Raw genomic sequence first — 24,391 nt, forward strand, 5'->3', positions numbered from 1 at the left:
TTCTTTTGAAGATTCTAAGAAAAGACTAATAAAAAATGTCATGTTTTAGTTACTCTTCAAGGGGTTGTTATATGAGGATTCATGAAAGAACCTAATTTATTAGAAAGATTAAATACTAGTAATCCACAGACTTTTCCATCATCAAATCTGATCCTCATTTGGGGGCCTCTAAATTTATTCTGTTGGTTTTTTGTTGCATCATCCTAATGCCTCAAATTTCTTTTTTTCCTCTCTCATAAAAGCCTGGTTTAAAAGAAAAGGCCAAATTAAAGATTTGGTAAAATTCAAAGTATTTTTCATTTGTAGACATACTGTCATGTCCGGTGGCTCTGCACTGTGATACAAGCAGTGAGCCGCTCAGGAAAGGGTTCCAGCACTCTGCCTTTCCCAGGCTTGCACATGATAGCTATCTGGAGATACATAGCAACTCCCTACTCTTGTATAATTTTCTCAGACAAAACAAGAAGTTGTGGTGCCTGCCTGTTCACAATGGCATGACTTATTTCTCTCGCCTCTTATCATCACCTTATGAATCAGAGGATGTGGAAGCCGCAGAAAGCGGAAGATTGGAAAGTCATCTGGCCCTAAGGTGGGAAACTGAGGCCCAGGGTCATGTGTGTGTAAGTGGTAGAGTTGATCTTCAATTCTCTTTTGTTGAACCGCGCTGGTTTCCTCTGTCCCCCTTTCTCTTGTAACGAGGATGTACACCCAGGGAGAAAATGTGATCCCCGGTCCTGAAGGAGCCCTGGACACACAGACAACGAGATCACCAGTCACTGATTTCTATGATGAAGCTTGTTGTTGGAAGTTGAGTTCTCATCTAATGAGAGAAATTGAAGGCACACAACACACTGAGCCTCTGTCAGGCTTTTCTCTTTGTTTCCAGGCTATTCCGGGGCATACCCTCACCATTACAGACCAGCCTGGTACAGTGTGGTGAGTGAGTTATCACAGGACAAGTCTTAGTAACAGCTCTGCCGCTTGTAAAGCTGGGTTGCTTGGGGCAAGGTTCTTGCCCCTTCTGAGCTTTCGTTTCCCCATTAGATAATATGGTATGTGACATCTACCCTGCACAGTTACTATATTATATATGGAAGGGAAACCTTAGAATACAATGGAAATGAGGTGTCTTAAGGAGGAGTCTAGGGAGGGAACGGTTCTAAAATGCGTAGTTGGACTGCGTATATGACAGCTGTAACTGATTGTAATTCTTGTTGGTACTTTTGCCCAAAGACATGAAACTGGTAGTCCAGACGTCCACTGAACTTTTCAGTGCGGGAAAGGCTCTGTTGAAGGGATGTGTGCTTCCTGTAGAATCTCTTCACAGGCTGAATTTGGAAAGGCAGATTCTCTCTTGTGTAATAAGCAAAAGTGACAGGATAGGTGATTTTGATATCCCTTAATCAAGAGGTGGGAAACACAGCCGCTTTTCTGCTGCAAGCAGCAGCAGTTCAGATTTGGGGAAGAAATGGTGGATAACTAAATTGATTGATGGGTTATATAAACCTCACCAGTGTGCCTTGAGCGCCTTCTCTGTGTCTAATCCAGTGCCGTCAAATGTGAAAGACAGAAGCTTTGAGTAACCAAGTCCCCACTTGTGAGGGTTTCCTTCGGATTGGTGGCAGACGACAACACAAGATGGTCTGTGATTCCACAGCTGAGCTGAGCTGGGAGGAGAAGCTGTTGTGGGCGTCAGAGAGAAAGAGAAGCGTGCAGGCCAATGGGAGTCAGCAGTCGTTTTTCAAATTGAATTGTGAGTGTGGGTTTCGGGCTGCTATGAAGGAAAAGCAAGCTGTTGTTTCAGGCAGGGGCAAACCATGGGCTGAGCACAGAATTTAGGGGAAGTGTAACAGCTGGCTGGAGCAGAGGGTGGTATTGGGCAGCTGATGGAGGGAAAGATGGACAATTAAGGCTGGGAAAAATTTTGGAACATTTTGATTTTCAGGCTTAGGGTCTAGGATTTAAGGAAACTTACTGGTCTTTGGCTGTGTATGTATGTGTATACGCACACACATGTACAACAGTCCTTGGAAGGTGTTTGTGCCTGGAGCTATCAGTGCTGCATGCTGCTTGTGAGGGCTTCTGCTTGCTTTGCTGATGATTGATAATGAGGAAGAGGTGAAGCGTGGTCATTACACAGCCGTGATGCTGCAGCCTCACTACTTCCTGTTTCTGAGGCCCAGACGGTGGAAGCGGTGACTGGGGACGAGAGGCAGACAGAGATGGAAGAGCTACATTTTCCATACAAGACCAGTCACACAGTCAGTGGGCAAAACGTTTGCTTCTGGTGAAGGAGATGGGCTTCAGTGGGATAGCAGCTGTGGCCTGGTGGGGATGAGGAACTCACTCCTCCTCCTGGGTTCTGTGCAGGTTCTCCTTACCCACTTCTTCGGCTCACCCTCGTTCTGATTCACAGCCTAGTCCACAATCTCAACAGTAAGTCAATCCCTGCATCATCTGTCCATGCGTCTGTGCCCAAACCGCAGAAGAACACTATCTGGTCAGTTCCCTTAAAAAAGAGAGGGTACTGGCCCTGGCCGGTTGGATCAGTGGTGGAGCGTCAGCCTGGCATGCAGAGGTCCCGGGTTCGATTTCCGGCCAGGGCACGCAGGAGAGGCGCCCATCTGCTTCTCCACCCCTCCCCCTCTCCTTCCTCTCTGTCTCTCTCTTCCCCTCTCTCGGCTAAGGCTCCATTGGAGCAAAGATGGCCCGGGAGCTGGGGATGGCTCTGTGGCCTCTGCCTCAGGCGCTAGAGTGGCTCTGGTCGCAACATAGCGATGCCCAGGATGGGCAGAGCATCGCCCCTGGTGGGCGTGCCGGGTGGATCCTGGTCGGGCGCATGCGGGAGTCTGTCTGACTGTCTCTCCCCGTTTCCAGGTTCAGAAAAATACCAAAAAAAAAAAAAAAAAAAGAGAGGGTACTTAAAACAGACAGCTGGTGATGCCCCCCTCCCCCCCCCCCCCCCAGCCAGGGACAGTGACTGCAATGTAAGGGAAAGCCTACGGCCAAGCTGCAGCACAGGTGCAGGAAAGAGCAGCAAGGACCTGCAACTGGGAATGATGGGGACAATAGAGTGGGTACCTGCTATACTATTTAATAAGGAAACTGAGACTCAGGAGGGGCAAGCACCTGGCCCTGGTTCACCCTTGTACCTCCCTCCTGGGATCTGGCACATGGAGCAGTGACAACCTCCTGTGCTCATAGGAGCTGCGAGATGGGGGATCGTGTGCGTTCCTTGGATCGTTGAGTATAAATGGTTACAACTGAATTTCAAAGTTGAATTTCTCTCATTGAGAGAGTGAGAACAAGGCATAAATCTACTTAAAAAACAAGCAAACAAAAAAACCCCCACATACATTAACCATCTCTTTATTGAGATCTCATTTATATACCATAAAATCCACCCATTTGCAGTATGCGATTCAGTGATTTCTAGTGAATTTACGAGGTTGAGTAAACATCACCACAATTTAGAATTAGGATATTTCCATCATGCCCTAAGCTCACTTCTGAACGCAATATCATTCCCACCCAGCCCCAGGCAACCAATAACCTGCTCTTCTCTCTCTGATTTGCCTGTTCTCGACATTGCAAAGGGATGGAAGCCTAAAATATGTATTTTCTTATGGCTTTTATTTAACATAATGTGCGCTCGCTTTGGCAGCACACATACTGTACTAAAATTGGAGCCATTTAGCTTAATGATTTGGAAGTTCATCCATGTTGTACCATGCGTTGCTATTTTGTTCATTTTTTTAATGCTGAGGAATTTTCTATTATGGATATACCATATTTATTTAATCATTTATTCATCAATTGATGAATTGTTTCCAGTTTTTGGCTACTGTGAACAATGCTGCTATATTGGCTGTCATAACAAGGGGCTACACACTAGGTGACTTTATTTGTTAATTTTAATTTTTATTAACAATTATAATTAACTGAATATTTTTTATTAAATTTGTGTGGTAACATTGATTAATAGGATCATACAGGGTTCAGGTATAGATTTCCATGATACGTGACCTGTATATTGCATGTGTGCCCACCTCCCAAAATCAAACATCTTCCATCACCATATATTTGGCCCCCTTTAGCCTTTACTACCCCCACCCCCTTCTCTCTGTTGTCTGTGTTTATGAGTTTCAGTTTCATATTCCACATATAAGTGAAATCATATGGTTCTTAGCTTTTTCTGATTGACTTATTTTGCTTAGCATAACATTCTCAAGGTCCATTCATGTTGTCACAAGTGACACTATATCATCATTTCTTTTTTTTTTTTTTTTGTATTTTTCTGAAGCTGGAAACGGGGAGAGACAGTCAGACAGACTCCCGCATGCGCCCTACCGGGATCCACCCGGCACGCCCACCAGGGGGCGACGCTCTGCCCACCAGGGGGCGATGCTCTGCCCCTCTGGGGCATCGCTCTGCCGCGACCAGAGCCACTCTAGCGCCTGGGGCAGAGGCCAAGGAGCCATCCCCAGCGCCCGGGCCATCTTTGCTCCAACGGAGCCTTGGCTGCGGGAGGGGAAGAGAGAGACAGAGAGGAAGGAGGGGTGGAGGGGTGGAGAAGCAAATGGGCGCTTCTCCTATGTGCCCTGGCCGGGAATCGAACCCGGGTCCCCCCCACACACACACCAGGCCGACGCTCTACCGCTGAGCCAACCGGCCAGGGCCTATATCATCATTTCTTATGACTGAGTGGTAGTCCATTGTATATATGTACCACATCTTCTGCATCTAATCCTCTATTGAGGGACACTTTGGTTGTTTCCATGTCTTAACCACCATGAATAATGCTGCATGAACATAGGGGTGCATGTGTCTTTGCAAAAAAATATTTTCAAAATTTTGGGGTAGATATCCAGAAAGGGCGTTGCTGGGTCGTACGGTAACTCTATTCTTAATTTTTTGAGGAATTGCCATTTTGTTTTCCATAATGGCTGCAGCAGTTTACATTCCCACCAGCAGTAAATGAGGGTTCCCTTTTCTCCACATACTCTCCAACACTTGTTATTATTACGTGTCTTGTTGATAATAGCCATTCTAACAGGTGTGAGGTGGTATCTCATTGCAGTTTTTGGGGGGGGAGGTGGTTTAAATTTTTTTTCCTTTTTAGAGAGGGAGGAGAGAGGATGAGAGAGAGAGAGAAAGTGGAGAAGGAGCAAGAAGCATCAACTCCCACATGTGCCTTGATGAAGCCTAGGGTTTTGAACCAGCAACCTCAGCGTTCTAGGTTGATGCTTTATCCATTCCACTGTGCCATCACAAGTCAGGCTCATTGTAGTTTTGAATTTCCTTTTTCTATTAGCTAGTGAAGTTTAACATCTATCTATTCATGCATCTGTTGGCCATTTGTATGTCTTCTTGGGAGACATGGCTGTTCAGGTTCTCTGCCTATTTTTAAATTGGATTGTTTATGTGTTTAGTGTTGAATATTATGAGTTCTTTATATATTACCTCATCGGAGCTGTTGTTTGCAAATATCATCTTCCATTCGGACTTTTTGTTTTGTTGTCAGTTTATTTTGCTGTGCAGAAACTTTTTAATTTGATATTGTCCCATTCATTTATTTTTGCCTTTACTTCCCTTACCTTTGGGGTCAAACTTATAAAATGTTCTCTATGGCCAAGGTCCATAAGTTTAATACCTATGTTTTCTTCTATGTAATTTATTGTTTCAGATCTTATATTTAGATCTTTGATCCACTTTGAATTAATTTTTGTACATGGGGACAAAACTGTAATCTAGTTTCATTCTTTTGCATGTGGCTTTCCTATTTTCCCAGCATCATTTGTTGAAGAAGCTTTCTTTTCTCCATTGTGAGTTTTTGGATCCTTTTTCAAAAATTATTTGCCCGTATCCATGTGATTTTATTTCTGGGCTCTCAGTTCTGTTCCATTGGTTTGTTTGTTTTTCTGCCATTACCATGCTGCTTTGATTATTGTTGCTTAATAATTTGAACTCAGGTAGTGTTATACCTCCAAATCATTCCTTTTTTCCCCTCATTATTGCTTGTGGCTGCATAGAAATCTGATGATTTTTTTTGTTCTATCTTTCTTTTTCAATGACATTGGGATTTTGATGGGGATTGCATTAAATCTGTTTATGCTTTGGGTAATATGGCCATTTTAACTGTTGATGTTTCCAGTCCATGAACAGGGAATATCTTTCCACTTCACTATGTTTTTTTCGGTCTCTTTAAATAATGCTTTGTAGTTTTCAGTATGTAAGTCCTTCACTTTCTTTGTTAAGTTTGTTCCTAGGTATTTCATTCTTTTTGTTGCAATTGCAAAAGGAATTGTGTGTTTCATTTCTTTTTGTGAATTTTCATTGTTAGTATATAGGAAAGCAGCGGATTTTTATACAATGATTTTGTATCCTGCAATGTGACTATACTTGTTTATTGTTTCTAATACGATCAAGACTTGGTTCTTTAAAAAGATTAATAAAATTGACAAGCACCTGGCGAGACTCAGTAAGGAAAAAAGAGACAATACTCAAACAAAAGCAGAAATGTAAGAGAAGTTACCACAAACGTCACAGATTTACAAAGGGTCATACTAGAATATTATGAAAGATTATATGCCACCAAATTCAATAACCTAGAAGAAATGGATAAGTTCCTAGAAATATATAACCTTCCTAGACTGAATTATGAAGAATTAGAAAATTGAAACAGACCAATAAACAGTGAGGAAACAAACAAATATCAAAAGCCACTCCCAAGAGTAAAAGTCCAGGATCAAATGGTTTCACTAGTGAATTCTACCAAGCATTCAAAGATTTGGTTCCTATCTTTCTGAAAGTCTATCAAAAAATTGAAGAAGAAGCAATACTTCCTAATACATATAGTAAGGCCAACATAACCCTGATACCAAACCCTGGCAAGGACAATACAAAAAAAGAAAACTACAGACCAGTATCTCTGATGAATACAGATGCAAAAATCCTAAACAAAATACTAGCAAATAAAATACAACAATACATTAAAAAAATTATACATCATGATAAAGTGGGATTCATTCCAGGAGCACAAGGATAGTTCAACATATGGAAATTGACCAATGTAATAAACCATATCAACAAAACAAAGGACAAAAATCATATGATCTTATTAATAGATGCAGAAAAAGCCTTTGATAAGATACAAAATCCATATATGATTAAAACAGTCAATAAAATGGGTATAAAACGAAAGTACCTCAAAATAATAAAAGCTATATAGTGGTACCTTGATACAGGAGTTTAATCCGTTTTATGGCAGAGCTGGTGACTCAATTTGCTCATGTATCAAATCAAATTTCCCCATTTAAATGAATGGGAATGCAATTAATTCGTTTCAGCCCCCAAAAACCACACGAATTTTTTGTTTTCTATGCTTTTAAATAAGAAAATGTATAATACTTTATAAATAACAAATACATACATATATATATACATAATAAGAGAGAATGTAAAGAAATATACTTGTTTATGAAGTGTATATACCTTCAAAGTCAGGCAAAGATGCCGGCAGAAGGGGGAGGAGACATTAGCATAACAATGGCCCTTCCCAAGCAGGAAGATAATTAGCAATTTCACAGACAGCTGCCCAGTGCCATTTTTAACAATAAAAGTGAACAAACTCAGAAAATACAAATTTTACAAACTCATTTGCCCAAAAATCATCATTTTCTTCAGACTTTTGGCTTTTTTGCCACACTTTCCTCGCTTTCACTTAGAGTCCGTTTCAACAAAAACCTTCCATAGAAGTTTTTCTTCTTCCTTTTAAGAATGTTCTGCAGGCTATCTAGAGGAGGGTGGTAGAAGCTCGTGATTCAAATACCTGCTCGTGGCTTAAAGCAAAAAAAATCCCGTAAGCAACTGCTCATCAAATTGCTCGTGATTTAAAGTGCTTGTGTGTCAAGGTACCACTGTATATGACAAACCCTTAACTAAAATAAGACTAAATGTTGAAAAACTGGAAGCTTTTCCTCTAAAATCAGGAACAAGTCAAGGTGGCCCAATCTCTTCACTTTTATTCAACATAATACTGGAGGTCTTCGCCAGAGCAGTCAGGCAAGAGAAAGAAATAAAAGGCATCCAAATTGGGAAGGAAGAAGCAAAAGTGTCACTATGCCAATGCCGTGATTCTGTATATAAAATACCTTAAAGATTGCATCAGTATTATTTTGTATGGTTTCAGGTGTATAGCATAGAGGTTATGTTGGTGGTGGAAATGGTGTTCTTTTATGAAGTCGCAGGGAAGGCAATACAAAGCACTCTTATATGGGAGATTATGGCTTGGTAAGGTTTAATGGAAATAGAAGTTCCCAAAGTCTCATCTCTGTTCATCCCAGTCTTCATCAGACTCAGGAGAAAGGTCATTATCCAGAAATTCTGTGCCGTCATTCAATCCATATTTTAGGATGATGGACTAATCCATAGTTCAGTCCCGTCCAGGTTTTGTCCTTGTCCTTCTGCATAGTCTATGTTCTTAGCTGTGCTCTGGTTGGCACTGTGTCCAGGCCTGCACTTAGAGTCCATGCAACTACTGGCTAGGCCCACTAGGCTCCTAGGGCCACATGGCTGCTTACCAGTCAGAACAAAGAAGAGAGAGCATCTTTCTTAGGCTTAGATTATATTGCCTTGGGCTTTGTGAAGGACTAGGCCTTTTTTTTTTTTTTTTAGGTGAGAGGAGGGGAGATAGTGAGGTAGACTCTGGCATGGACCCCAACTGGGATCCACACAGCAACCCAGTCCAGGGGCGATGTATGGTTATTGAACTATTTTTAGTGCCTGAGGCTGATGCACTTGGACCAACTGAGCTATCTCAGTGTCCCAGGCCATGCTTGAATCAATTGAGCCACTGGCTGTGGGAGGGGAAGACGGAACGAAGGGGGAAAGAAAAAGGGGAGAAGCAGATGGTCGCTTTTCATGTATACCCTGACCGGGAATCAAACCCAGTATGTCCATGCACGGGGCAGACACTCTATCCACTGAGCAACTGGCCAGGGCCAGACTAGGCCTTCTTTAAACTACCAATCAACTTCTTAATCTTCTGTGGACTTGCGTTGGATTCTCCCCCTAACTAATCAGATCCTTTTTCCAGGCCAGACTGACAGGCCTCTAGGGCTCCCATCTTGGCTTCTGCTGTGCATGCCTCAACACAGAAGCACCTCCCCCCATAGTCTTCTCCTTCCTCTTTACATGGGTGGGGGGAGAGGGTGTGTGTATTAATCCCCTTAGTGGAGCAAGGCTGCCATCCCTTGGGGTGTTTGAAGCTGTAATTTCCTAGAGAAGTAAGCAGGTTTTTTACTGTCTGATCCCCTTTGCTCCCTTCCCTTATTAATATCAATGTTAATATTTAGACATCCATATATAGGCAGCTTTAAAACAATGGAAATGGGCCTGACCTGTGGTGGCGCAGTGGATAAAGCGTCGACCTGGAAATGCTGAGGTCGCTGGTTCGAAACCCTGGGCTTGCCTGATCAAGGCACATATGGGGGTTGATGCTTCCTGCTCCTCCCCCTTCTCTCTCTCTGTCTCTCCTCTCTCTCTCTCTCTCTCTCTGTCTCTCCCTCTCCTCTCTAAAATGAATAAATACATAAAAAAATTAAAAAAACACACAAAAACAATGGAAATGGATTCTCTCACAGTCCTGGAGACCAGATGTGTGAAATCAAGGAGCTGACAGGCAGGACTTCTTCTGCAGGCCCAACTCCTTGTCTCCTCCGGCTTGTGGTGGTGGCCTCAGTCCTTGGCTCAGGCCACCTCTCTTCTATCTCTACCTGTCTTTACATCGCCTTCTCTGCTGTCCTTGGAAACTCCCCGTCTTTCTCTTACCGGCTTCATGTGGTTATGTTTGGGGCCCACCCTGAGCATCTAGAAAGAGCTCCTTTCAAGATCCTTAACTTAGTTGTTTTGTCACACCAGGTAACAGATGGGATATCTTTGAGGGGCTATTTTTCTGCCCATCCCAGCAGCCGTGAATGTTCATATTGTTTGTTTATTTATTTATTTTTGCGTAGGCTTGTTTTCCCTTTGTAGACAACTGGGAGTAATTGCTGAGTTGTGCTGTAAATTTATGTTTAACTTTTCTTTTTTTTTTTTTTTGGTATTTTTTCCAAAGTTAGAAGCCAGGAGGCAGTTAGACAGACTCCCACATATCCACCCGGCATGCCCACCAGGGGTGATGCTCGGCCCCTCTGGGGCGTTGCTCCATTGCGGCCAGAGCCATTTTAGCACCTGCAGTGGAGGCCATGGAGCCATCCTCAGTGCCTGGGCCAGCTCCCCAATTGTGGTCCAATGGAGCCCTGGCTGTGCGAGTGGAAGAGAGAGACAGAGAGGAAGGAGAGGGGGAAGGGAGGAAGGAGAAGGGGAAGGGTAGAGAAGCAGATAGGTGCCTCTTCTGTGGTGCTTCTTCTGTGTGCCCTGACCAGGAATCGAACCTGGGACTTCCACATGCCGGGCTGACACTCTACCGCTGAACCAACCAGCCAGGGCCTATGTTTAGCTTTTTAAGACACTGCCTAGCTGTTTTCTGAAAAGGCTGTGTCATTTTGCATTTCAACCAGCAACACATAAGGTTTCCGTTTCTTTAAAATGTTGCCACTTGAGTGCCTTTAGACCAGGGGTCCCCAAACTTTTTACACAGGGGGCCAGTTCACTGTCCCTCAGACCGTTGGAGGGCCGGACTATAAAAAAAACTATGAACAAATCCCTATGCACACTGCACATACCTTATTTTAAAGTAAAAAAACAAAACGGGAACAAATACAATATTTAAAATAAAGAACAAGTATATTTAAATCAATAAACTGACCAGTATTTCAATGGGAACTATGCTCCTCTCACTGACCACCAATGAAAAAGGTGCCCCTTCCGGAAGTGCGGAGGGGGCCGCATAAGTGGCCTCAGGGGGCTGCATGCGGCCCGCAGGCCGTAGTTTGGGGACCCCTGCTTTAGACATTATAGCAGTTGGAGTGGGTGTAAGGTGGGAGCTCATTGTGGTTTCAATGTGCATTTCCCTGCTGACTGATTCTGTTGAGCATCTTTGGATGTGCTCAGTAGCCATTATATAGGATTCTTGGTCAGATGTCCCTTCAGAGCTTTACCCATCTGAAAATTGAGTTGTCTTTTTCTCTTTGAGTTATAAGAATCAGTCTACTGTTTTCATATTCTGATCCAGTCATTACCAGTCCTATGGATTGAGGTCACCTTGATGAGGAAGTGCTGGGACAATTGAGTTCCCCAGGGTACCTAGAACTGGGGCAAGATGGCCATGCCCACCAGTGTCAGTCTGGTATTGGAAGGTATAGGGGACTCACAAGTGGCTACCAGTTACTGTCCAGGAAGCTGAGAAGTGGCTTACCCTATGTCCTAGAAGTCATAGCTCAGTGGTAGTGTCTGTTGGCTGTCGTCTGATGAACAAGGGAATTGACTAGCAAAATCCCAAAATACATTCTCATCATAGCCTGTTTTTTTCTTTCATAATTTCTTATCATTTTAATTAAAGTTATTTCTGTAATAATATATTTAATATCTTTCTACCCCTAGAAGACTATAAAAATCTCCAGGACAGGGATCGTGTCTGTGTATTTTGTCACTCTGTCCCCAGTCTGTGGTACATAGTAGGCAGCCAACCAGTATTTGTTGGGTGGAGGAGTCTCAGTAATACACCAGTAATGGGGGTCCTAGAGGAAGGAGTTCTCTGCTTTTCGGTGGGTGACTCACATGAAATCACTTAATCGAGGGTCCTTTGTTGATGAAGTAACATCTCATTAACGTGAAATAATGCTGTTGAGCGACTTGTACTTTAACCGCCTCTGATGCTGTTTCCCCTTTTATTTCTCATTTCCAGCGATCTATAACTACAATGCCTCTCAAGATGTGGAGCTCTCCCTGCAGATCGGAGACACAGTTCACATCCAGGAGATGTATGAGGGTGAGTCTGGAAGGCCTTCTGCCAGACGGGGCTAAAGGGAGACTCGTTGGAAGTTACTTATTAATAAGGTACTTAAAGCAAACATCAGCATGCTTCACTTCCTGAAGGGGTGCTGGTGAGAATCCAGGGAGTCCTTAGGTTATACAACTTCATACTGAGGGTGATTTCAAAGCAGCCAGGTGACCACGTGAATGCAAACATGCCCAGTCACCAGAATCAAAGTATGTGAATGTGTTGGGCTCCACCACTGGTCGCAGAAGACCCTCACCCCATGCTGGCCTGGGAGGGACATGTGGGACCCTGGGCTGGCGGGCTCTGAGCAGGCACTGCTCATGAAATAAGTGCTCTTTCTGCTCAGCACTAAGTGTTACCAGACTGGGGGAGAAATGAGGGAGAGACTTACTGGGATTCCTGAAATTCTTGCAGAGAATTAGGTCAGGACTGCAGCCCATCCAGAAAGTCTGCTAGTGTATTTCCCGCAAGAGGGTCGGGGGAGGGAGGAGGTTTCAGTTAACCAGTTAGTGGGCTATAGGACAGGACTCAGGACTCCTGGGATGTCTAAAGAGCACAGATTGTGTCTGCAGCCACCCCATTCCAGATTTTCAGCTCTCTAAGCCTAGCAGGACTCCTGTGTCCACATGTCTAACCCAAACCCACAGAACACAATGAAGTCGCATCCAGGCCGGAAGTAGTGGACCAAAGCAAAGAACCATGTATAGGATCCACTTATTTTCTGAAGGTTGGGGCAGGAACAGGGTGAGAAGCTAGGCAGATTTTTCTCAGAGGGTGAACCTTGGTAGAACAGGAACTCTGGCTTTGCAGGGTCTGCCTCCCCATGGAAATGCTTCTGATGGTCGAATGGCAGAGGTGGTCACCTAGATGCAGACGCAGCTCCCTGGGACAGGACAGAAAGATGCAGGATGGGGAAGAGGAGATGGAAGCAGGGTCTGGCTGTGAGAAAGCGACCATCTGCCTGCTTGCACAGGAGACTGTGCTGTCCCTGCCACCTCCCTTTAGTGTTAGGTGGAGGGCTGGGGTTTGCTCTGGCCTTTGCTCTTTCACCGCATGCCATGTATTCTGCAGCCCAGGGGAGGGCTACGTGGATTTTTCCCACTCCATTCTCTCTTTCTCTCTCTCTCAATGCATACTGTAAAGGATGAATTTATTGGCCACACAGGAAGAAAGTTAGAGGACTGGAGACCTTGGAAACAGGTTCAGGGAATTAGTTTGAGACAAGCTGCCATTGCCCACTGCTCCCCTGGTTATAAGTCTGCAAGTGTCATGGGGACCCTTAGAGCTTAGGAGAGAGAAGGGCAAGTGAGACACGCCTGGGTGTAGGAAGAGGGGAGAAGGAGGAGAGGCAAAGGCTCAGGCGTGCTCCCAGAGGGAGAGTGCCCCTCTCCCTTTCTTTTCTTTTCATCCTCACAGTCTCAGTCCAGCCAAACATCAACCATGGCATCCCCAAGTCAGCAAGACACTAAGCACCATCTGCTTGTCTTCTTAAGACTGCTTTGCGTAATGAAACCATAGTCCTCTCAGACCTTATGAGGTCACCTACTGCACTGTCAGGGGCCAGGTTAATCCACTCTGTCCAGCGTCTATGGAAACACTTTTTTCAGCTGTACAGGTGAAATGCATATGTCTGGGTTTTGTAACTCCTCCTGTGGGGTTGAAAGGAATGTGTATTTTAAGATCAGTGGGTTCAAAATTTTCATAGATGACAATTAGATTCTGATTTCTTACTCATTATTTTTTTCAAATTTGCTATATGCTAACTCTCTGGTGTTGCTGTTACTGAGAGAACTGTGCTAAGTTCCCCGACATGGTTGCAGTTCATCTGTGCAGTTTGCAGTGACGGCCATGTTTTGCTTTGTGTCTTCTCAGACCTGCTTTTCAGTGCATACAATTTTAGTATTTATTACATTAAACAATTCCAACTTTTAATTTCTGTTTGTTAAACCTTTTTTCCTTATCTTTGTCTATGGTAATCCCTTTTTCCTTAGTCTTTTGTCTGAAATTATAGCCAACCCTTTGGCTGGCAGTCCCAGGACACCAGTTTTCCTTCCTGGCCCCACGAAGCCGTTAGAAGGGCTGCTTGTTCCCTCGGGAACCTCTGCCCAATTCAGCAGGTGCTGCAAGGAAGATGCAGCCAAATTTGAGCCTCGTCCTTCTTAGTTTTATTTAGTCTTTGTCAATCTTGACAAAGTTGCCATGTTAGCGTGTGTGTGTTTGTGTGTCTGCGCGTGCACGTGTGTGTATGTGTTTGTTTTCTAAGTTTTCTAATTGTTCTTCTGAGCGTGGGAGGAAAGAGTAGACAGTTGATCTGAAGTAAAACAGATGATGTCTTTTAAGTACATTTTTTTTTAAGGCACACTCTTAGGTAAGAGGTGCTTTTTAATTCATTTTAGAGAGGAGAGGGAGAGACAGAGAGGAGAGACAGAGAGAGAGAAGAGGGGAGGAGCTGGAAGCATCAACTCCCATATGTGCCTTGACCAGGCAAGCCCAGGGTTTTGAACCGGCGACCTCAGCATTTCCAGGTCGACACTTTATCCACTGCGCCACCACAGGTCAGGCAAAATTAGTTTTTCATTTTTATGTGACCCTCAACATATTTTTTGAAAGCTAACGGAAGCCCTTTATGCTCATAAGATTCCCACTCGTGGTCATTTTAAGTGTTCATGCTATTTAGAGCCTCCCAATTGACCATGAATATCCCTGAAAGTAGCAGTCCCATGGACAAGCTCAGGTGGTCATTAAGCGTGGTTGGCTGTAAATATAAACACAGACACACAGTACACGTCCGTTTCACACATGCCTCCCGAGTGTGAGTTCAGAAACCACAGTGCTCCTTGTGTCTTGCAACTCACACAGCAGAATGCTTGTTCCACATGCTGGCCCATTGGTAGTCAATATTAAAAATACTTTATCAATGTTGCCTCTTTAGTAGATGATGATCCAGGTGCTTTCTGCTGACAGCAGGAAACAGATTTTTCTTGTTAATTGCTGCCATAAACTATTTGGTGTGCCAGCTAGAGGACTGTCATCTCCGAGGACATCAGCACCTGTTCTGTAAGAGGTGACCTGTGTCGAGGGGGGGGGGGGTGTCTATAACAGGAGCTTATTGAATTCATTCACTACCCAGAGGCCTGTTAGCTTTACAGAGATGATTCCTTTGGATGAATTTTTTAAATAGTATTTATTTTATTGGATTCATTTTTTTTCATTGTGCCTGCCTGGCCAGATGCAGGGATAGGTTCTTCTATCTGCTAAGTACTTGGAGTTCTTGGCTCAGTTCTCAGATCCCTTTATTATTCCAGGCAGTTCAGGACTGAGTGAGGACAGGAGTGTCCCACAAACAGTGAACACGGTGGAAACGCTGAGTAATAACTTGTGTTCACTCCCTCTTTCCCCACCTCCTCTTCCCTTAAAAAAAAAAAAAAAAAAGTAAACAGAATGGAAACACCCACAGGATGGCCAGATGGAATGGGAGGGCAGTGCTGGCCCACCTCCATGGCCTGAGGTTGAGTGCCTTCAGCTTCCTGTCAGCTTTGACTCTGGGGCTCCCTGCACCCACACTCTGCCCCACCCGCCTTAGAGATAGCTGCATACCAGACTTGTGTGTGCTTTCTCAGTGTTGGACATGAGTCCACCCTTCTGGAAACCAGACATGAAAAATTATTTTCTGCCCACAACCCACAACAGAATACCACTTAGTACTTTCCTTAGGTTGTTTCCTGATCTGTGGTTGAATGAATAATTGTGAAAGGAGTAGCTCCTTGAAGGCAACGCCGGCCTCCCTTTCATTTGCAGGCGGGTGCCTAGCAGAGCTCTTGCATGCCAGAGGTGCTCAGCCAAAGTCTGCTGACCGAGGGCAGATAAAAACGGAGCCCGAGGCAAGCAGGTGTGCAGAGGACAGGGGACAGGGGGCGGGGTCACCTCCGCAGAAGTTGCAGGGCAGGGCAGGGCAGATATGACAGGCGGGGCTGCCTTTCTCCTTCCAGGAGGGAAACACAGGCTTCAGCATTTCCCTGTTCTCTGCAGAGGGATTTGGTATGACTTTATTATTTTTTTTCATCTTTTTTTTATTTTTATTTTTTATTTTTTACAGGGACTAAGATTCAGAGAGAGGGATAGATACAGACAGACAGGAACGGAGAGAGATGAGAAGCATCAATCATCAGGTTTTCGTAGTGACACCTTAGTTCATTGATTGCTTTCTCATATGTACCTTGACCGTGGGGCTACAGCAGACCCAGTAACCCCTTGCTCAGGCCAGCGACCTTGGGTCCAAGCTGGTGAGCTTTTTGCTCAAGTCAGATGAGCCCGCACTCAAGCTGGTGACGTCGGGGTCTCGAACCTGGGTCTTCTGCATCCCAGTCCGATGCTCTATCCACTGCGCCACCACCTGGTCAGGCTGACTTTATTATTTTTTAATTGAGATGTATTTCAAATATCATGCAGTTTACCAGTTTAAAGTGTATCATTCAATAGTTATTTACAAAGTGCACTGTTCAAAAGTTGGTCAAGTTTGATCATTGTCCACTTTCAGAACATTTTTATTACCCCAAAAGGAAAACCTGGACCCATTAGTGATCATTACCACCCAGCTCCAGGCAACCACCAACCTAATTTGTGTCACCAACCTAGACATTTCATGTAAATGGAATCATATATAATATGTGGTCCCTTGGGACTGACTTAACCATATTTTTGAGATTCATTAAAGTTGTAGTGTGTGTCAATACTTCATATCATTTTATTGCTGAATAACATTTTTTTCTTTTTAATATTATTAAGTCAGAGGTGGGGAAGGAGAGAGACAGACTCCCACATGCACCTCGATCAGGATCCATCCAGCAAGTCCCCTATGGGGCAATGCTCTGCCCATCTGGGGTTGCTGCTCTGTTGCTTGGTGACAGAGCTATTTTTAGAGCCTGAGGCAAAGGCCATGGAGCCATCCTCAGCACCTGCGGCCAACTTGCTTGAAGGAGCCATGGCTGTGGGAGAAAAAGGGGGAGGGGAAGGGGAGCGGTGGAGAAGCAGATGGTCGCTTCTCCTGTGTGCCCTAACTGGGAATTGAACCCGGGACTTCCACATGCCAGGCCAATGTTCTACCACTGAACAAGCCAGCCAGGGCCTGCTCAGTAATATTCATTGTATGCTTGTATCATTTTGTTTATTCATCAATGAGTGGACATTTGGGTTATTTTCACTTTTTGGCTATTAGGAGTAATGCTACTGTAGATGCTTGTGTATACATATTTGTGTGGACATACATTTTCATTTCTCTTGGGTAGATACCAGTGAGTAGAATTGCTGGCCCCATGGTAACCCTGTGTTTGACCTTTCAGGGAACTGCCAGAATGATTGCTTGAACTCTGGCTCCAAAACAGGAGACCACAGCCCAAATGAGAGAGCTATCACTCACTCTATGTCATTCATTTCTTTCTGTGACTTTGCCCCTGAACTTCATGTGTTACTAAAAATGAGGGAAGCGAGTAGAATTGCCTGAGAAGCTGTATACTGCTCATCTTTGAAAGTCCCTAAAGAATTCTTTGCCTTCAGAGACTTTTTCAGGAAACTGAAGTCCTCAGGTACAGAAGCAAGTGTCCTTGCATTTCTTGTCTTTGCACTGGCCTGCCACTGCAAAGTGGTCCTTGCCACTTCTTTGCTTCCTTAAACAGACAGAGGATTTGACAGTGAGATAGCTGTTCTCTATCTTGAGTGTTCTTTAAAAGCACTGCCTCCTGGAGAGTTCACTATGGCCATTTATCGTTCAACAGTACTTACTAATCAAGTATTATGTGCTGACGCTGTGCCCAGAGCACTTACTGAGCACAAGGGGTGGTCTAGACACTGAGGTCACCTGAGTGACAAAACAGCAAGGCTCCTGCTCTCCTGGGTTTTCTTTCGAGGAATAGACAAAAACAAGTGAACAAAGTAAGCAAAATATATATATATTAAATACTTGTAAGGGCTGTGGGGAGAAAAGGATGGTGTTAAAGCACTAGATGAGGGAGAAGGAGACAGAAAATGTTAGATCAGATGGTTTCACTATGTTAACTGTCCCAGGACAAGGCACTTTACCTCTCTCTGTGTTATGGTCATTTCATCTAAAATTAGGTCAATTTTGAATTGAAAGTGATGAAAAGTAAGGTTTCAGTACCCCTGTGGTCTGAAGCTTTCCTTGCCTGTTATGAACCCAATTCGGGCCCAACATCTGTCATTCCACCAGTGGGTCCTGGCTTCCTGCATTTGATTCCTATCTATTGGTTAATTCATGTTCAGCTTTATAAACCACTCACTAGTTCAGGAGAGTGTGGCTGATGCTAATGGTGATCTCTGGGGGTAAACATAACACAATTGGCTCCTGCTGGAAACAACAAAATGAGATAATGTCTCAAAGGCTTTCCAAACTCTGCAGAGGCAGGCGCGGCATAATGTTTGATATTATTTCAAAGGATAGCAGGGATGACTGGATGGAACCAGGAGGAAATGGGCAATCCTGAAAGTTGAGAGAAATAAAAAGAAGCATTTGTGTTTGTAGAGGGTGTCCCCAGTATACCCAAGCTATTTCATCTGCATAGAGTAAGGCCAGTTTTAAAATGCACCTTAATCAAGAAATCCACTCCATAATAATATGCAAAGGAACAAGAATGGATTATGACTTGAGCTGTACATGTTTTGGCTCTCATCTTTATAAAACAGGCTTTTTTTTAGTAAGTATAGAGAGCTGTATTAAGACACATAAAGTTAGCCTGACCAGGTAGTGGTGCAGTGGATAGAACGTCGGACTGGGACCTGGAGGACCCAGGTTCGAAACCCCGAGGTCACTGGCTTGAGCATAGGCTCATCTGGTTTGAGCAAGGTTCACCAGCTTGGACCCAAAGTTGCTAGCTTGAGCAAGGGGTCACTCGGTCTGCTGTAGCCCCCCAGTCAAGGCACATATGAGAAATCAATCACTGAGCAACTAATGTGCCGCAACAAAGAATTGATGCTTCTCATTTCTCTCCCTTCCTGTCTGTCTGTCCCTCTCTGTCCCTCTCTCTGTCTCTGTCACACACACACACAAAAAAGATATGTAAAGGTCTATCAAATTTTGGCTCCATATCGAACAAAACTTTATAACAGAGGCATCAAAAAGAAGAGAGTAGTTTTAAAGATTTTTTTTCAAGCAGAGGCTTAACAAGCATCTTTCTGAGATGTGGTAATAGGAACTGTTTTTTGAGCCACATGGTACAAAACAGAAACAAACTCACAGACACAGAGGTACCGCCAGGTCTTAGCACACTCTGGGAGAATGTCTGATTCAAAAGGGTGGTTGTCACATCCTACCATCTTGTGCCATGATGAGTCAGTCCGGGAGCCTCAACATCCTTTATTTGTTCCTCTTTTCCATTCATGTCCTTCTCTGTTTGGACACCGTGCCCATCGGTCATAAGGCGAGTGAGCGACCAAGAAAATCAAAATTGATTTTTGAAAATCAGTTCTCAGCAGCATGCATCAAGGTTTGTGCTGTAAGCTGAAATGAGGCATTTGATGTATTTGCCATTTTCCTTTACTTTGGTTACACCACCAGTCAAGAGAATTGAAAGTTGACTGTCATTCAGAGTCTATCTTTTCCCCATGTTCTGGTTGTAACAACCCCCTTTAATAATCATAAATGGCGATGAGCCCAGCAGCTGGGGTTTTATGACAAGGCTGCGTGCAAACATTTTGGCACTGGCCTGAAAAGGAGAGTAAGCCAGGTTGCATTGTGTGCTGGTCATTTCCCACATCTGCTCGACCTTTACCTTATGTACAGCTTGCCAGTGACTATTACTGGGGACATGTGTTCTGAAATGTGTTTGTTCAAAAGATGTGTGCTGCAATGGAAGTGTTTTAACAGGAAAAGCTAATTAAAAAGTAGAGTCTGCGAAAAGCATCATCTCAGATTTAATTTTATCAAAAAGACAATGCCTTTTTTATTTTTTTTATTTTGATACATTTGAGTGCTTCTAAAATTCCATCTTTTAAGTTTGTTATGTGCCTATAGGCTTATATAGGATCTTCTAGGATAGGGCTGAGAACACTTCTTGGAGTGATGCCTTCATTCACTGTCTTTGTCATGAACTGGTACTTGGACGTGGCCCTTTTGGGCGGTTGCCCATGCACCTAAGGAGGCAAGCTCAACCCAAAGCAGAGATGCAGCTGAGATGCCCCAGAGGAAGGTTCTCCTGAGCTTATGGTGTCCTACAATTTTTGGTCCCCAAAGGGTCTTAGTTGGATCAAGGGGGTAGGAGGAAGCAAAGTGATAGGCAGACCTCTTTCATCCCACGAACATCCATGTTCGCTCGTGGCTGTGCTCACTCCTAGGTGCTGGGCCAGTTGCATTATTTGTTGTGTAACTTCTCTCAAAAACGTCTTTGGTATTTAGCCCATGGTGAAACATAGCACATCAAATCATTACGGGGCTGGGTGAGACTCGGTTAAGGATTTATGTAAGGAGAAAGTTCTAGAGGAAATGAGATCTGTCTCCTCTTGCTTCTACCTGGAGAGAGAATGCTGAATGTGCACCTGTGCTCTGCTCAGAGTACTCTGGGTCACTTATGATCTTCAAAAGCATGGAAGGACACTGACACCTTGTAAATGTTAACTACACCAGAGTGCCTCCATTTTACCCACCCATTGAAACAAAGCACTCAGCAGAAAGCGTCGCAGGAGCATAAGGCGTGCCACCCAGAAGGTGTCACAAGTGCAGGAGAACTCGTTCTTCCCCTGGCCTCACTGCCATATGTAACAGGCTACAAAAAGGCACGGATGAGGCAAGGTGGGCACGATTCTGGTTAAGGAAGTATTATTATCAGTCTAACCCTATTTTCTGTGTACTGTCTCCAGTGTTTGTCATTTGAACATGGATTTTAAGTGTGTGTGCATTTAACGTGGACAGTAGGAATGTCAGATTTTAACCTGGCACATTTAGTCCATCTTCTAAATGGCAGGACCAGTGGTCACTGAATTCCTGACCTTTAACACTCGTTTTCGTTTTCACCAGTGCAGCTTTAAGACTGATGCGGTGATTGGAGTTGAAGGAATGGGAAGAAGGCAGGGGGGATTGTTTTAATGAGTGTGACTATCAGAGTTCTTGCCCACTGAATGCTAAATCAGGCTCGTTTTGGCAGCTTTTGAGGTCTTTTTTGGCTGCATTGTCTCTGCTCAGGCCCTGGGTTGTTCCAGCCCGTGTTCCTCAATCATTCCAGCCATTGTCACATGGTCTTTATGTCACCCAAGTTCGTTCTTCTACTTTAATTTAACTTTATTTTATTTCTGGGTTCTCTTTTGCATGGTAATCTTTTCTGTCATTTTCTTATTCTGTTGGAAAATAAAATGATGTCTTCAACAGGCGCTCTGGCTTTGGAGAGCGACGCTTCGGCGCTGTGGCCACCAGTGAAGGAAGGGCAGTTGGAGCGGTTCCGCTCCTTCTCCCAGCACCACAGACAGGCTTCAGAAAACAAGTGAAATAGAGCTCTATATGGCGTCCCCACTGTCATCAGCATAGCAGCCAGACGACAGCCGTGGAGGAGGAGCTAGTCCCTGAATCTGTTGTTTCCCAATTTGCCTGACATGTTCCATACCCTGCCGTGTGTGCAGGCACTGAGCTGAGGGCTTTGGTGTACTCACTCTCAGCTCCTGTAGTCCTGGGTGATCACAGTTACTGAGGTTTGTTTAAAGATGTGGCAGTCAGTCAGGTAAAGAAACTCAAAGATGTTTTTTAGAATCGTAGAAGAGCGATTTGCAGCCAAGGCACTGCTGCGACTGGTAACCTCCGCACTGCAGCCTGTCATTGCAGCTTTCTAGAGCTCATTGAGTAAGTTAGAGAAAGGGATCACACAGGAGGGAAATTAGAGCCGGTAGCAAGAAGGACTAATTTTTTTTATTTTAAAAAAGGATTACTTTGCTTTAAGAAAGGAAGAAAAAGCCAGATGCAGCAAATATAAAGGGAATTGGCCTACAAGGGCGTTGATTAGACAAGAGGGGATTGTATTTCCTTCTCACTGAGTTCTGGGTGCCTGCGAAGTCACAGAGGTTCCCGGTTTTGCAGTGGACTCGTGGGTGTGTTGTCTCTCCATTCTGTGGAGAGTGGGATTCGGTTCTGCCCCTTGCCTACCCTAACTGGGCCAGGTCCTTCTGCCTCTGGGAGCGTCTCCAACATCACCATCTATGGCAGGCCACCTCAAGGAACCTCAGTGTTGTAGCTGAGGAGTTAGATGTGATGCCGTAATGAGATGGAAAAAAAGAAAAAAGAATGTTTTTCTGGAAGGAAATTTAGGAGATGGAACCTTATTTCCTTAACAGCTGAAGAAGCAGAGTCCTATGGAGCTGGTTAGCACAGAACCAGGGTGGGGCTGAGCCTGTGGATTTCCGTCCTCTGAAGGAGCCGGGCCTCTTCTTTTCTAGACAGTGTGGCCTCAGGTGGGTTCACGCTCCGACCTGTGCAGCTCTGCCCACTGGTCCTGGGGTCCAGGAAGAGAGAAGGGTCCTCTGGCCTCGTGGTCCGGCTGCGCCACACAGGTGGAGATTTCACTGCATGGTTCTTGCATCAGTCTATTCTGTGCATGGCTGCTGGCTCGAGGAGACCCTCTCCTTCTCGTTACTGCTGTCATCAGAAGCTTACGGAGAGTGCCTGCTGCATGCCAGGTGCTGCAAGACGTTCTCTCTTGCTCGTCTAAGAAGTTAAATCAACGATGGAACCACATCTCTCTTCCCACTTACGTGGCGTGCCAGTGCTTGTGCGTGCATTTTCCGTTGGATTCCATGGCCACGCTTTCCTCACCCTGAGAGCTAGTGCGAGTGCCCCATCTGTGTCCCCTCAGTACAACCCGAGGCGGGAAGGAAAGAACATGAACTGGCCTGCAGTTGTACCTGCACCCCCAGTGTTGACAGTAAGTCGCTGATTGACTTTGGACAGCCCTCTCGGTTCAGCGTCTGTATTTCCTCTTTTAAAATGTTAGGGTGTTAAATTTCAGGGAACTCTGAGTCCCTGTGGTGCTCCCACTTCCAACATCTATCGGCTTATCTCAAAGGCATTAAACGAGAGCTAGGATAACTAACCAAGTGGAGTGAATTGTCCTGCAAAAAGGTACATAAGAATAGAATCATTTTCTGCCATCTTTGGGTCCTTTTACTGTCCTTTCTGCCTTACAGCTTCTTTCAAAAGCCACAGTGAGCTGCTCAGGGCTTTTGGAAAGTGAGCATCCTGAAGCCCGAGGCTCTGGAAGGCTTGTGAATGTGCTGCCTACAGGCGAGGATCCAGCAGCTGAGCCCGGTCTTTGTCCTGTGAGCTGTTTCTGCTCACTGCTTTCCCCAGAGGGACCACAGGCACAGGTGGGAGGGTGGAGGGATACTCACTGGGCCCGGGAGGATAGGCTATGACCATGGAAACCTAACAGGCTTACCTGGCCCCCAGGGGATGAAACCTTTGACCTTGGCCTAGTTAACTGCGCTGAACCTAGCCAACTACCAGACCAGTGACACTGAAAGGAAAAACAACAGGATTCAGCACCTGCTCTTCCCCAGCTCCCCCCCCCCCCACACACACACACACATCATGGGTGCCCGTGAACAGTGTGTGTGGCTCCTACTTGTTTCCGATATTTTTAATTCCTGGGAGGCCAAAAATAATGTCAGGTTGTGCAATAATGTGAATGAATGTACGTCTTGCCCCTGAACTGCACACCTAAAAATGGTTAATTAGTTGTTATGTATTTTTACTACAATAAAAAACAAATTTATTGATTAGGGGAAGAGGAAACTCATTTGTCTTGGAACTGCAAAATAATTTTACAAAACCCACTCCATGACTTAAACAACTAAATGATGCTTTTGTGGCTCAAAAACTTCATAGTCCCCCTCAGTCGTTACCATATCATGGTCATGATTCTCTCTTGTGTGAGGCTGTTTCCAAGCATTACCGTTAAAAGCTCTTTTGTACTTAATTGTTTAGAGATGCTATTTCTTTTCTCCTTAAAGACAGGATCTGGCACACTGGTGTTCAATAAGTGTTCCTATGTATAATGAATGAATGGTCACATTAGTGATGTAAATCCTCAGCTCTAAGGTTCCTTCTCAGAAATTTTTCTGATGAGCTTTGGAAGCGACCCCACCCCCACTTGCCACCCTCCCGCACATTGCCCTTTCATTGCTTTATAACTGTGGGATGACTTTGTTTCTTTGCTTGTCTGTTAACATGAGCATATGTTTTTCTCTTCCCTTTGTAAAATGACGTGGAAGGATAAAGCCGTTTGGAGTCTTGTTCTCCTGCCATCTCTTCTGTTGAATGAGTAAACTAATCTCCAATCTGTGATTGAATTTTTGAAAATAGCAAAACTTGCCCTGGCTGGTTGGCTCAGCGGTAGAGCGTCGGCCTGGCGTGCGGGGGACCCGGGTTCGATTTCCGACCAGGGCACATAGGAGAAGTGC

The 24,391-nt window shown here is 44.6% G+C and overlaps 1 protein-coding gene across 2 annotated transcripts in view; it reads left to right on the plus strand.

The window, feature by feature from the left end:
• DOCK5 (dedicator of cytokinesis 5) overlaps nt 1–24,391 on the plus strand; it is a 221,829-nt gene that overhangs the window by 35,872 nt on the left and 161,566 nt on the right. For both annotated transcript variants that reach the window (XM_066351933.1, XM_066351942.1), the window contains exon 2: nt 11,849–11,932. In XM_066351933.1, coding sequence (XP_066208030.1) covers nt 11,849–11,932 — 84 coding nt within the window. The remainder of the gene's footprint in view (nt 1–11,848; nt 11,933–24,391) is intronic.

Source organism: Saccopteryx leptura, chromosome 1, assembly GCF_036850995.1.
Source record: "Saccopteryx leptura isolate mSacLep1 chromosome 1, mSacLep1_pri_phased_curated, whole genome shotgun sequence".
NCBI lineage: Eukaryota > Metazoa > Chordata > Mammalia > Chiroptera > Emballonuridae > Saccopteryx > Saccopteryx leptura.